The following is a 12736-nucleotide window of genomic DNA, read 5'->3' on the forward strand; positions in this document are numbered from 1 at the left end:
AAAAAAAAAAAATTTAAAAAAAAAAAAAAAAAAAAAAAAAAAATTTCCCAAATAAACCTACAGATCCAAGAAGCTCAATGAATCGCCCCAAAAATAAGCACCAAGAAAACCACACCTGGGCATATCCCAGTCAAGCTGCTGGAAGTTAAAGATCAAGAAAAAATCTTGATAGCAGAGGAAAAAACCCCACATTCCATACAGGGGAAATGATGTGAATGAAGACCTTCTCTTCAGAAATAATAGGGCAGGAAATAGGCGATGGAATTTTTAAGTACTGAACGACAAAAATATCGTAGATTCGGAATTTCATATCCAGAGAAAACAAACTTTAAACATGAGAGCAAAATAAAGACACTTTCTAGATAAAGAAAGAACTTGTCAGCAGCAAGCCTGTAGGACATGAAACTCTAGCCCCTCTCCAGCATCTCTGGCAGGATGCAGACTTCCTGTGGGTGAGCACCAGGTGAGCAAGGAGGCTGGTGTTGAAAATAAGGAGGAAGCTCCTGATCGCTTTACGCTTTTAATCAACAGTTCACCGCCGCCCGCCCCCCCCGCCCCCCCCCTTCGTGAAGAGGCAGACCAGCAGGCACACGAGAAAGGGTGAGCTTTGATATGGCGAGGAAGGCAGCAAGCACAGCTGGGATGCACTGGGGCAGCGAGGCCAGTGGTAGAATAATGAAATGCTGTAAACTGGTTGGGAAATAGGCATTGCTCCAAGCCCCTGATTCCCTCACTCCTCACCTTGGCCTCATTCCCAGCGACTCTTAGATCTCTCTATGATCTGGCCATAAAGGGTCAATTCCTGGCAAGCAGGGCACCTCCAGGACCCCGCCTTAGGCCTCTGACTGGCTTCCTTTCTGATTGGCGGTGCGTGGGCCATGCCAGTTGTTAAAGATTTTTCATATCGCCCCTGGAGCTAAGTGGGGTTGCTTCCCAGGGAGGGAGGCCCAGGTGTGATGTTCTGGGAGGGTGCAGAAGAGGACCCCAAGACGCCCAGGGACAGAGTGAAGACCCTGCTCCTGGGGTGGGGCTGCAGTGGGAAGGGGGAGGGAGGCTCTGAAAGTCAACAAAATTAGCTTTCCAAGTGGGCCTGAGTATTCAGGGACACTTGACTCTCTAGGATAACCTCTGTTCTAATCCCCTAGGTCATGTTTTTCCCTTCTAAAAAGGGATATTTCATAGCCTTTTAAATAAATCTTTTCAGCTCCACTGATTTGGAATAACACGCTTAGCAGCTTAAGAACTTCTAGCTGGGCCTTCAGCAGGTTGTCCTTCCATGAGCCCATTTTCTCATGAAACCCTGGCCTCCGGGTCTGGCTGGGCCTCTCCCAGTGCCAGCACCGTGGACCCCGGTCCTATTCCGGGATCCTGGGCAAGCCCTTCCTCACTCCCTGCACCTAGGGACCTGCACCTCATTCCCTGCATCTGCAATATGGCGATCGTTCAAAATACAAGCCGACAGAACACCAAATGGCCATTCTCTTGATCGGTAGCAAAGACCCTATTTTAGGCACAGAAATGAGCATTCCTCCTCTGAGGTTCTGTTTCAAGGGAATCTGGGCTTTAGGGGGGCTTTCTGTGTGTCTGCCCAGGTAGACAGGGGGAGGTTATATTGGCCTAGACAGACAAGAAGACATCAAGGGAAGGCAGTGGCCAGGAGAGGAGGAAGGGAGGTTGATGAACATGATTAAACCAGCATAAACACTGCCGACCGAAGCTCCGTGCAGAGCCTTCGGAAGCTGGCTGTGTGTGTTCAACATCATGCACCTTTCTGCCTCCTCTGGGACCTGGAACCACAAGCCCTAACGAACTATGGTAATCTGCCGAGCCCTCAATCAACACTCCGTCTCACTGATCTGTGAAGCCAGTGTCTGTCGTGAAATTACCTCAGTTCAAGTAGTTTACACCAGAATGAAAAGTACATGTTTTCTAAAATTGTGTTCCTATCACCTGACTATTGTGAAAATCACACCTAAACAGAACCAGTGCTCCTTCTGGTGGAGGTCCCTGGTTTGTGTGGCTTTCTACCAAACCTGGTGAACAGGCCAGGCAGCTTCCCATGTGATGTGATGGAGACCCTAAAAAGTCATCCTGCCGAAAACAACCTTCCCCATTCCCTGGCACGACATCCCCGCCATGAACAACCCCAGTTAGTTAAAGTAGCTGCTTCAAACACAACCCCGCTATCTGGGCGTTCTTAGCCTTCTTCACGGTGCTGAAGGCTGAGAACCACGGCTGCAAGCACAAGCAAACATGTCAGGAGCATCAGCATTCTGTCCATAGACAAGCTGTTCCGTGTCTTCAGATCAGTGGTTCTAGAAAGTTGACCAGTATCAGATTCACCTGGAGGCTTGTTAAGACCCAGCTTGCTGGGCCCCACCCTGAGTTTCTGATCGGGCAGGCCTGAGATGGAACCAGAGACTCTGCATCTCTAACAAGGCCCTGGGGTGAAATTGACGCTCTGCTCCAGCACTTTGAGAATCAATCACTGCCCTATTAATTTCTAAGGCATCTTCATGAGATAGGTAGGTAAAGTGTGAATGCATCCTGATAGGGAATGCGGTATGAAGACAGAGGGCTCTGAAACAGAAAGGGGTCAAGGGACCAAAGCCAGGCCAGCCGAACAAACTTAGACTTTCTCAAGGGATCCACCAAAACACAAGAGCCGTTGGCTGTCCAAATTCTGCTGGGTCTCTGGCTCTTGCTCTCTTTCCTGGTGTCTTCTGCCTGCTACCCCAGAGAAAAGGCAAGCCTGCTGGCAGCCCCAGCGAGGAGAGGGGGCTCCTCCCCTCAGCCACGGCGGGCCCCTCCACGAGGAGAGTGTGTTCACGCAGCTAATCTGGCTGTCAGCGTACCTTGGGCTCTCAGGGGCTCCTGACACCACTTAGAATTTACGCAGGACTCAGCCAAGTCTTAAACAACATTTTTCCCCCCTCTTCGGAGATCCTCTAGTTCCTAATAGGACAAATTCAAAGGAAAACAAGCTCTGACCCCTCAGCAGCCTCTTCTTGACTCAAACAACAAGGAACTCCTTAGCGGGCTGGCCGAGGAGGTGGGCAGGAAGGGTTCATCCCAGGAGCGGAGGCTGGGAAGCCACCCTTCAGGTGGGGCCTCATGACTCACCTCTGGCCCTGTCAGGAGCTGGTTCTGTATTTCAGGGGAGGGCAAATCGATACCTGAATGTCTGAGCGATATTATTATGGCATCTACTGGGCAAATAGTTCTGTTACTGATTTTGCCCTTCGTACATCTTTGAAAGCACTTTGATCAAACATCCTCCACGTGACTAACAAGAATCCTGTGAAATCAGCAGAATGGGAACAATGACAGTGTTTGACAGAAGACAACCGAGAAGAGAGGCACAGGAAAGCCAGTGGGCGTGGAGTTGAACCGTGTGTGGTGGCCACTCATCGTGAGATCTTGAGTGGGTCTCCTCCCCTTCCTAGGCCCTGGTTTTGTCATCTGTGAAGTGAAGGGGATGGACAAGGTGATGCTGAGGTGAACTCAGTGGACACTACCCTCTGGCAGGCCCTGTTGTAGATGAGGAGATGTGGAAGCGAAGGAGGCTCACTATCTACCCAGGAGGAAGTCACAATGAGGACAGTGAGACCCGGGTGGGTGGTGCTCAGCCAAGGGGCCAAGTCCAGCCACCAGTCAGGGCACAAAGTCTATCCCTGGCACTGGGCTCAATCAGCATGAAAAAAAAGGAGTGCCATTTTATAACCCACACATAGGTGCTGGCCATGGCCCAGGTGAGCACGATCTTCTTCAAGGTGAGTACAGGATCCACAAAACTTCAGGAGGGGTCAGGTTTAGAGCAGCTCCCACGTAGACATCACCCTCCACACACAAAGGGGAGAGCAGATGCACACATCTGACCCGAACCAACCCACCAGCTGGAAGAATTATGTGCTCTCTTTCTGAGAGTCAAACCCTCTAACCACATGAGATCAATGAACCCAACTAGCTTCCTATCTGTAATGTGCTGGTAAATGACTATTCGCCCATCTGTTCAAGACAGTCACAACAAGATCAACTGGGCCATGTTTCAGGCACAGTGATCAGACTCCCTGGGGAAGATGAGATGAACACGACATGCCCTCAAGAACCAGGGGCCTCTCAGCTTAAGGGAGCACAGAAGATGCAGACAAAAATACCCATAAGGCATAGCAGAGAATGGTAGATGCTAAAAGATTCAGGTTATGGGCTGGGGAAGAACCAACAGGGGAATTCAGAAGAAGGAAAGACTAATTCCAACTGGGGAACAGCAAGCCTTCCAGAAGGCGATGGTGCCTAGAAAGACCTTGCATTAGGACGCGAGAAGGCCTCACGCGAACGCCGACTGGGCTCACAACTGGCCCCAGTGATTTTATTTTTAACTTCCCACAGCTTATTTTATTGAAGAGACTCTAAGAAGAGTAAGTCAGAACACCTAAATTCTTCTGCATCAGGAACATGAGAGTCCCAACCAGAGAGGTGTCTTCCCACCCCGAGGGATAGGAGAGCAGCCACTTACAGTCAGTGGCCAGGGAACCCGGGCTGGGGCCCAAGGTGCTCAGCAGACACTCATTACATAAGTGGATGGGCTCCCTACTACTTTCCAAGGGGGCTTTACATTCATGCTCCATTTTGATTTGTAACCACAAGCCAGTGGGCAGACGGCATCTACCACCATCCCTGTCAAAGATGGGGAAACCAAGGCTCTCAGAGGGCAAGTGACTGCCCACGTCCCTGGCCAGCACTGTCAGAAGGGAGCCTGGACCCCTGCCTCCTCACTTCCTCACACCACACACCTTCTAAGAATTGTTAGGGCAGCCAATCTTCACCCCAACAAATCACCCTTCCTGACTTTAGAGAAGGTCTCCTGCGTGCTGTTCAGAGCACTTTCCCTAGAACACGTCACTTAATCAGAGCCTTTCATCAAGGGGGGGGTCCTATTTTTACTCCCGAATGGACTGGATTATTCCAATTCAGAAAGTGGTCTTGTGCATCCCAGAAGTAAGTGTCATGGATTCTCCGGTCCTTTTACCAAATAAGAATTGATTTGGGTTAAAACCTTCAGTTCGATTGTTTGGAGTCATTGCTTCTTAGAAGAAAGTGAAGGTACAAATGGCAAAGGGTATTAGGAAGACAGAAAGGCATTATTATTATTATTATTATTATTATTATTATTTTTACCATGGATACTCTTGCCTACAAAGTCAACCATCCATCTTGACAGATGGCCTGGCTGCAGGAGGGGGGTGAAGGCGGTACTAAGGAGCTAGAGCCAGTTGGGCTGATTTGGGGTCTGACATCTGGGCTGGAGCCCAAGCTCCAGGCAGTGAGGGTGGGCCAGGGAGCCCTGCTGTCCCCTCCCCTGGGTGCGCTCTCACTGGGGCTGCACCAGACGGGTCAGCGCCTTTCTATGAGTCTGTGACCTTCTGGCTGTGGGCAAATAAGGTGGCAAGGGACAGCAGAGGACTGGGGCCTCAGAGAGAAAGCTGAAGCATGCTCAAGGTCAGAGCCACCCTCCCCTTTCATGACCCACCTCAGCCACTTTGGCTGACCTACTTCCTAGGGAATGTTTTCACTCTAATAAAAATTCATGGCTCAAAGGTTTTGGCAGAAGGCTGGAAGTCACACCCACCCCACAGCTCTGTTGAAGGATGCCTGGTGACGTGTGCTCGGGCTGAGGTGCTCAGAGGCTCCCCTAAAGTGGCAGGAACAAGGGGTGGGGGTGGCGGAAGAGAACTTCAAAGGATTCCCAGGTCCTGAAGGGAGCAGTGCATTAGTTAAGAAGAGGTCTGGGGCCTTGAGAACAAGTGTCAGTATCTCCATCAGTGTGGCTGGGTCAGCTCTGATCTCTGCAGCTGGTAGGGCATTTAGCCCTGACACGTGGGGTCTCAGGACTGTCCAGACACCTGTAGTGTTAGTATGACACCGAGAGGCCAGAGCATCATGGGACCTGGGAGAGCCGAGCCATTAGCTAAACAGTGTAAACTGAGGATTAGTTTATCAGATTCACTGTTCGTGCCCTCCGTCCATAGACAGAGAGAACGGGACACAGTGGGAGGAGGAGGCAAGCTCAACTAGAGCATAAGGCTGGTGTGCTGGGCAGCCTCACCCGGAGTCCTGAGCAGACAGTGGGGAGAGGTGGTATTAGGTGGATGGCAGAGATAAGAGGATGCTCGAGGCAAATTCACCAACCACAGTTTTAAAAGCCATAGAGTTTAGAGCTGGAAGAAATCTTCAAGATCACCTACTCCAACCCCATCTTGTGCAGCTAGGAATTCTTGGTTGTGGCCTTGGGGTGGAGCCAAGCCTAAGAATCAGGCCACCGCTCCTACCCCCTGCCTGGCCAACAACTGCTTTTCAGGCCAGTGATCTTTCTAGCACGCACCCTCCAGCCTCCCCCAGGTACGGACCCCAGTCCCCTGACTCCAGTGGAGCTAGGAATACCCTCTTGAATGACCGCGAGCATTCTTGAGGGTTCTGTGGACCACCCATACCAGCCATTCCAGCCAGACATACCTTGTGTGAATAATGCTGGTCAACAATCCTTGCCAACCCGAAATCCCCGATCTTGAGCACGAGGTCCTCTGTGCTGATGAAGATGTTGGCGGGCTTCAGGTCCCTGTGCAGCACATTGGCGGAGTGGATGTACTTGAGCCCGCGGAGCAGCTGGTACATGAACAGCTTTGCGTGTTCCTCCGTCAGCGTGCCCTGCTCCAGCAGACGCGCCAGGTCGGTCTCCATGTGCTCCTGGACAATGTAGGCCACGCTGAACTTGAACAGCTCGCCCTGCAGGTCAGTGCCCTTGGGTCCCAGCACCTCGTACACCTTCACGATGTTGTCATGGTCCAGGCGCCGGATGATCTTGATCTCCCGGAGCGCGTGCTTCATGCTGCGGGCGTCGCTCAGGATGATCTTCTTCACAGCCACCTTCCGGCAGGCCCTGCTGTCCATGGCCGACAGCACCAGCCCATTGACACCGAAGCCCAGGGGTTGGAAGTCAACAAAGCGCCCACCAAGGTCATACCCATAGACGCTGGCGACGCAGTCACCCTTCTCAGCCATTGTCGGCTCAGTGGTCAGGGTCTGCCCGGGCGATGGAGGGGCAGTCAATGGCGGCCACGTCCTGGGTAGCGGCTTCCCCAGCACACCTCATTCTGTCGAGTCCCAGAGCTGGGGGCTGCTTTTTCTCGTGGTGAGGTCACTGCCACCAGCTTTCTGGAGAAAGGAGTGGCGTATGTCCACGCTTGCTGAACTGTGGAAGGCGAAGGCTCAGACTGTTTTCTTAACCTGCGTCGGGAGGGCTGTCCGCCAACGCCTCTGGACCCTGAACTCTCCTCGAAGCTTAGAATGGCTCATGCTTTTTTCAAAGGTAGCGTCTTGGAGAGAAATACCAGTCTCATTATCTATGTGAGTGTAAAGTGTTCTACCATATGGACCTCAAGGTAAAAGATGCAGAAACTCTCCTCTTTGAATCTTTTGTTAACAGACGTTCCTTCCGGCTGAAATGCAGAGCTGTTGCTGAGCTGTGCTCCTTGACTTACGATGGTCCAGAGCTCAGTTCTGTCACAGCATCCAGCAGCTTGGTAGCTATTCTCTGTGTCCTGAGCAGGATGAAGTGATCCCAGCAATGGATTCTGGAGGCTTCCAGGGGCTTCTTTCTACTTCTGCCAGCTCCGCTTTCTACCAGCTCCCCTTAGATTCTGCAACCCAAACCAGGCTGGTGAGCATTGGTGAAGAAAGCCAGAGAAACCCAACCACCTTTCTTGGGCTCTACACCAAGTTACACCTCAAGTCCCAACGCTGAGGGGCACTCAGCTGCCAAGCCAGGATCCTCCAGAGGCTTCAGATGGGGCAACGTCCTCTGTCACCCCCTCCTCCACACCACCTTGCACAAGACTGTGTGCTGCTGGACTCAGACAGGCTGCAGGAATGCGGCATCTTTCAGACCATGTCCCCTTTTCTGTCAAAGGAATAACGTTGGGTAAATTTCCACACTCCAGCTTCCAACACCTTCCCACTTGCGTGTCCTTTGTTAACCAGCCCAAGTGTTATTTGATCTGTCCAGCCAGCTGAAACACTGCTTGCTCAGGGAATTCCAGGCTCTGCACTGCCCAGCCGCCCCTCCTGCTGTGTGCAGCACTCCCCTGGAAGAGAGAGAAGATGGATTGATTTGATAAGATCGTCAAACGGTATGCCTTTTATGTAAATGCCTGCTCCCCAAAGGTTCACACACCCAAATTGTGGGTGGGGATGATCCACTCTGACTTTTGAGAAATTAACTCTAAACACATACATCAGTACTAGCTGGGAAGGTTGAGAGTAAAAAGTAGCTGCAGACAGAAAATAAAGGATCGATAATTTTGTGTTTCTACTCGGACCCCTTTGCTTCCCTCTTTTGCAAATGTCTTTGGATATTTTGAGAGAATTTGCCAAATGCTTATATTTAATTACATGTGTATCTCTTGCTTTCCACAGAGGCAGCATAAGCACATGTACTAAATAAGGAAATTTTATTGCCACCCTATAAATTTTATTTGAGCCGAAGGCAGACACTTAACCTCTGTGCCACCCAGCAAAGCAGGGCACAGAGTTCTTAGCAAGACACCAGGACTGGCGTGGTGAACTGTATTCTCTTTGATGATGGGGACGTAGCTCTTCAAAGCAATGGCTCAAATCCTAGCCTGACTGCCCCCTGGTGGCTGCTGACTCAAATTACAGGCATAGGACCTAAGAGGGGCGAAAAAAACATTGCAAAACACTGCAAAACAAACAATGTAAAATCAGACCTCTGGAGTGAAGGCAATGCCATAGCTTTTAAGGGAGTGGCAGGTTTTATAAGTTTATTAAGTCTGTGGACACTCAGAGAACAAACACTGTACCCTGCCCAAAGGAGTGAATCTAGCAGGGCTATTTCTTAATTCTCATCATCCTGTTGGGTCCTCTGTAGGGATGCCTTCATATCTGAATTTTGCACAACTCTGCAAATGATAAATGAGGCAAAACAACAGTTAACTCAATGTCTGAAATTAAGGGGGCAAATCAGGGGACAGAGATGATCTGAAATAGTGAATGCTCAGATCCCCTCTAAAAACTTATGAAAGAGATTTGCCAAGGGTCTGGAATATAGTAAATGCTCAGCAGATGTCAGCTATTGATGACTTTGTTAAAAATTCCCTTGCACTTGAATAAGATGTACCTACTATTCTAATGTTTTGTCAAGATCTTCAGCAATTCTACTCTTCATGTTTTTATTGGTCCCAGCAGCAAAATAACCTTGGTCTTACTGAATTTCAGAATAGGAAGCAATCATAGCAAACAAGTCTAGTGGTCCTTAACTGGGGATGGTGCTGCCCTCCCCGGCTAATTTTTTTGTTTTTAAAGGTTTTATTTATTTGACAGAGAGAGACACAGCTAGAGAGGGAACACAAGCAGGGGGAGTGGGAGAGGGAGAAGCAGGCTTCCTGCGGAGCAGGGAGCCCGATGCGGGGCTCGATCCCAGGGCTCCGGGACCATGACTTGAGCCGAAGGCAGACACTTAACCACTGTGCCACCCAAGCACCCTCCCTGGCTAATCTGACTAGGAGTCACTACTGGCCTTGAAGAGGCAGGGCTAGATTGGCTAACCATCCTGCCAAGCAGTTCTATCAGTGAATAACTGACACCCACCCCCAAATGCCAGTACTTTTGCTGAGAGAGAATGATTCTGGTCCAAGTCCCCACTTTGCAGATGAGGGCACTGAGGTTCAGAGGACACCAGCTCAGTGCTTCCTACATAGACAGGGTCAATAAACATTTGATGAATTGAGAAATGAATACCATTCACTCTGAGGATTCCTTGCCAATTAGAAAACAGCGCTGGGACCACCCTCTGCACCACACTCTGTGGCCATGCTAGTGATATCCACCTGGATACCTAATTCAGGGGAACCGAAGAGCCACCCCAGTGCCCCATTCCGTCCTCCTCTGACTCTCACTGCGCATCAGGTAACAGAAACCAAACTGGAGCTTCTTTCACTCTCTATCCATATGCCTGGTCCAGTTCCCAAGGGCGCAGCAAACAGGCAATTATATATTTTGCTTTATGAGAAGAGATGCGTAAGCCTTCTTCCCTTGCCAGCTCCCACTGGGTTGTAAACAGACAGGACTGCGCACCTAAGCAGGGAGATGACATCACCGGCAAATGAGAGCAGGATTTGTTCCAGATCAGCTGCAATGCAGATAATCTGTGAATAATTAAGAGGTGCTTTATTTATTTTTAAAACTCCTTCCTCTTCCTCTCACATGGGGGAGGGGCTGTCTCCCCGTGCCCTTGCTTGCACGCATGTGTGTGCAAGCACTCTCCCCGACGCGCTATCGGCTCCCGCGGGCAGGTACCACGTCACCTTGGGAAGACTTGATTCCAGCCACTTGGCCTTCCTCCTGGGCCTCTAAATACACTCTTGCAATTCCTGCCTGCCTTCTTTGCTTGCGCCTTCCCGGTTCCTGAAATGTCCTCCTGCTTCCTCCCCACTCGTTGAAATCCCGCCCATCACTCAGAATCCAGATGGCATCTCACATCCACTCCAGAGTTCCCGTTCCCGGAGTGTCCCCGGTGACATTCTGGCTGCTCTACGCTCCTGCAGTGTCCGTGTGTATGCTGTCTGTGACATTCACCGTATACGAATCTGGGTTGTTATTTAACCGTTTATACATGTCCATCTCCCGCCTAGACTTCAAGCTCCTCAGGTCCTGGCCCAAAGCAGCACTTAGACAATGGGGGTGACTGCAGTCCAAGGAACATTTGTTCATTGTGTCTACCGAGTGGTCATGCCCACATTTCCTGCACATCAGCCTCCCCTCCCTATGTCTGCTGCCTCAGTACAACTTGTTCAAGAGGGCTCTTCTCGCGACAAGCCCCAACCACCCAGACACACGTCAGCCCTCTTGGTAGCACCTTCTGCTTCGATGCTGCTTCCCCTAGAATTCCAGCACCACCCAGGCAGCCCGCGAATGACCGTTTCTCTGTTCCCATGTGAGTCTCCTGTTACTCACCCCTTCTCAGCCCTCTTTACTTTCTCAGTTTCTAGAATTCCTCTATAATTTCCACGGTAAACCTTTTGCCTTTCTCCACAGGTGGACTGATTACAAAACACCTAGTACCTAAGATGTCTCGGATTAGTGGTTCCTTGTTTGCATGACACAGCAGGGGGCGTGGGCCCAGGGGCCCTGGAGAGCAGGCCCTGCCGCCGCCCCGCATCTGCAGATGTGCCCACCTGGGCAGAGGAGTGATTCTGGCAACTTCTCAGAGCAAAGCACAGCCATTCTCCATTTGAATTTGGTGGCTCAGGGCTGCTCTGAATCAGGTGTGACTTCAAACCAGGGAGTGGGCATTCACCTTGAAGGAAGGAAAGGTCATGGGTTCAGCTGTGCTCGAATGACAATGAGCAAGAAGAACACATGTACCTCCTGCAAGGGCAGCCCGGGCTCCCGTGATTCGTGGTGAATGTCGTAATAAAATGCAGGAGTAGAAGTATTGACCCCCAGGACACCTAGCAATGGAGCTTCATCTCTCCACTGATCTCCCATGGACTCTCCTGCAAAACTTTGTTTGAGGCCAATTAATTATCCTCTCATGCATCCAGCCTTTTAACATGTGGAGGCAAACCAGAGACGAGATGGTGTGTGCCAACTGTCCCTTGCTGGGTTTCCTGGGGATCTGGTTTATAAAGCAGCTTTGGAAAGTCTAAATTTAGACTCCACTCTTCCTGTTCAGATCCTCCCAAACCTCATGCTGCTGTCAACTTTCGGCAGGAACGATGGCCCCCGATGAGGTGCTGATATTTCACAGACAGAGCTTTCTTTTTTCCCCTGAGTACCCAAAAACTTGCAGGAAATCCTTTTTAGGCAAGGCTGATGTTCACAGTTGAACAGGCTGCACACTGCAAAATTCTAGGTGGCACCATTCACATTATAGTCAAGTCTGTCTGACTCTAAGGTTCATGACCCTAATCACTACAGTCCATGTGAATAAAGTCCTCTAGACCAGAGATCAGCAAATTTTTTCTGTAAAGGGCCAGAGGATAAATATCTAAGGCTTTGCGGGACATACCGTCTGTTACAACTACTCCAAGCCTGCCTTGCAGCAGAAAAGCAGCCACAGACAATTCCCGAACGAAGGTTTGCACGGCTGCATTGAAAACAATTTTATTTACAAAAATAGGTGGGAGACTGAATTTGGTGAGGGGGCTGCGGGCGGCCAACCCTTATTCCAGACTGTGTAGGAACATTCTCTAGCTTGTTCCTGAGGTGGCACTGAAGTGTGCTGTAACTCAGATCTTTCCGGCTCCCCCTGCATGGTCTCCTCCCTCCTGGACTCAGTCCTCCTGTTGCCCCTCACGGTGGCCCTACCCCAGGCCTGCCTGCCCTCCCAGGGAGCTACCCTGGGCAGTTAAGGTCATTTGCAGGGTTCCTGGCCTCAGGGCCCACAGGCTACCTTCTGTCTCTGTGATTCTCTGGTACTGTTGAAGTGCCTCACTCCTACACACCACTTGCCTTTTAACAGAGGCTTTCTGGAAAGGCGGAGAAGGCGACATGATGAAGATAGGCTGAGGGGTCACCATGGGCCAGGAGCTGTGCCTGAGGATTTCGGTTTGTGTCATGCTCCCATGAAGCCCCCAGAGGGAAGTGACTTGCCCAAAGTCACCCCACTAGCAGGCGATGTCTCCAGAGGCTACACATCTCAGCAACGTAACACGTGATC

General features: G+C 50.7%; 1 protein-coding gene across 2 annotated transcripts in view; it reads right to left on the reverse strand.

The window, feature by feature from the left end:
• Nucleotides 1-7073, reverse strand: part of MAPK4 (mitogen-activated protein kinase 4) — a 49689-nt gene extending 42616 nt beyond the window's left edge. For both annotated transcript variants that reach the window (XM_021686361.1, XM_021686360.1), the window contains exon 1: nt 6514-7073. In XM_021686361.1, coding sequence (XP_021542036.1) covers nt 6514-7059 — 546 coding nt within the window. In that variant the 5' untranslated portion in view covers nt 7060-7073. The remainder of the gene's footprint in view (nt 1-6513) is intronic.
• Between the last annotated feature and the right edge of the window lie 5663 nt (nt 7074-12736).

This window comes from Neomonachus schauinslandi, chromosome 14, assembly GCF_002201575.2.
Source record: "Neomonachus schauinslandi chromosome 14, ASM220157v2, whole genome shotgun sequence".
Lineage (NCBI taxonomy): Eukaryota > Metazoa > Chordata > Mammalia > Carnivora > Phocidae > Neomonachus > Neomonachus schauinslandi.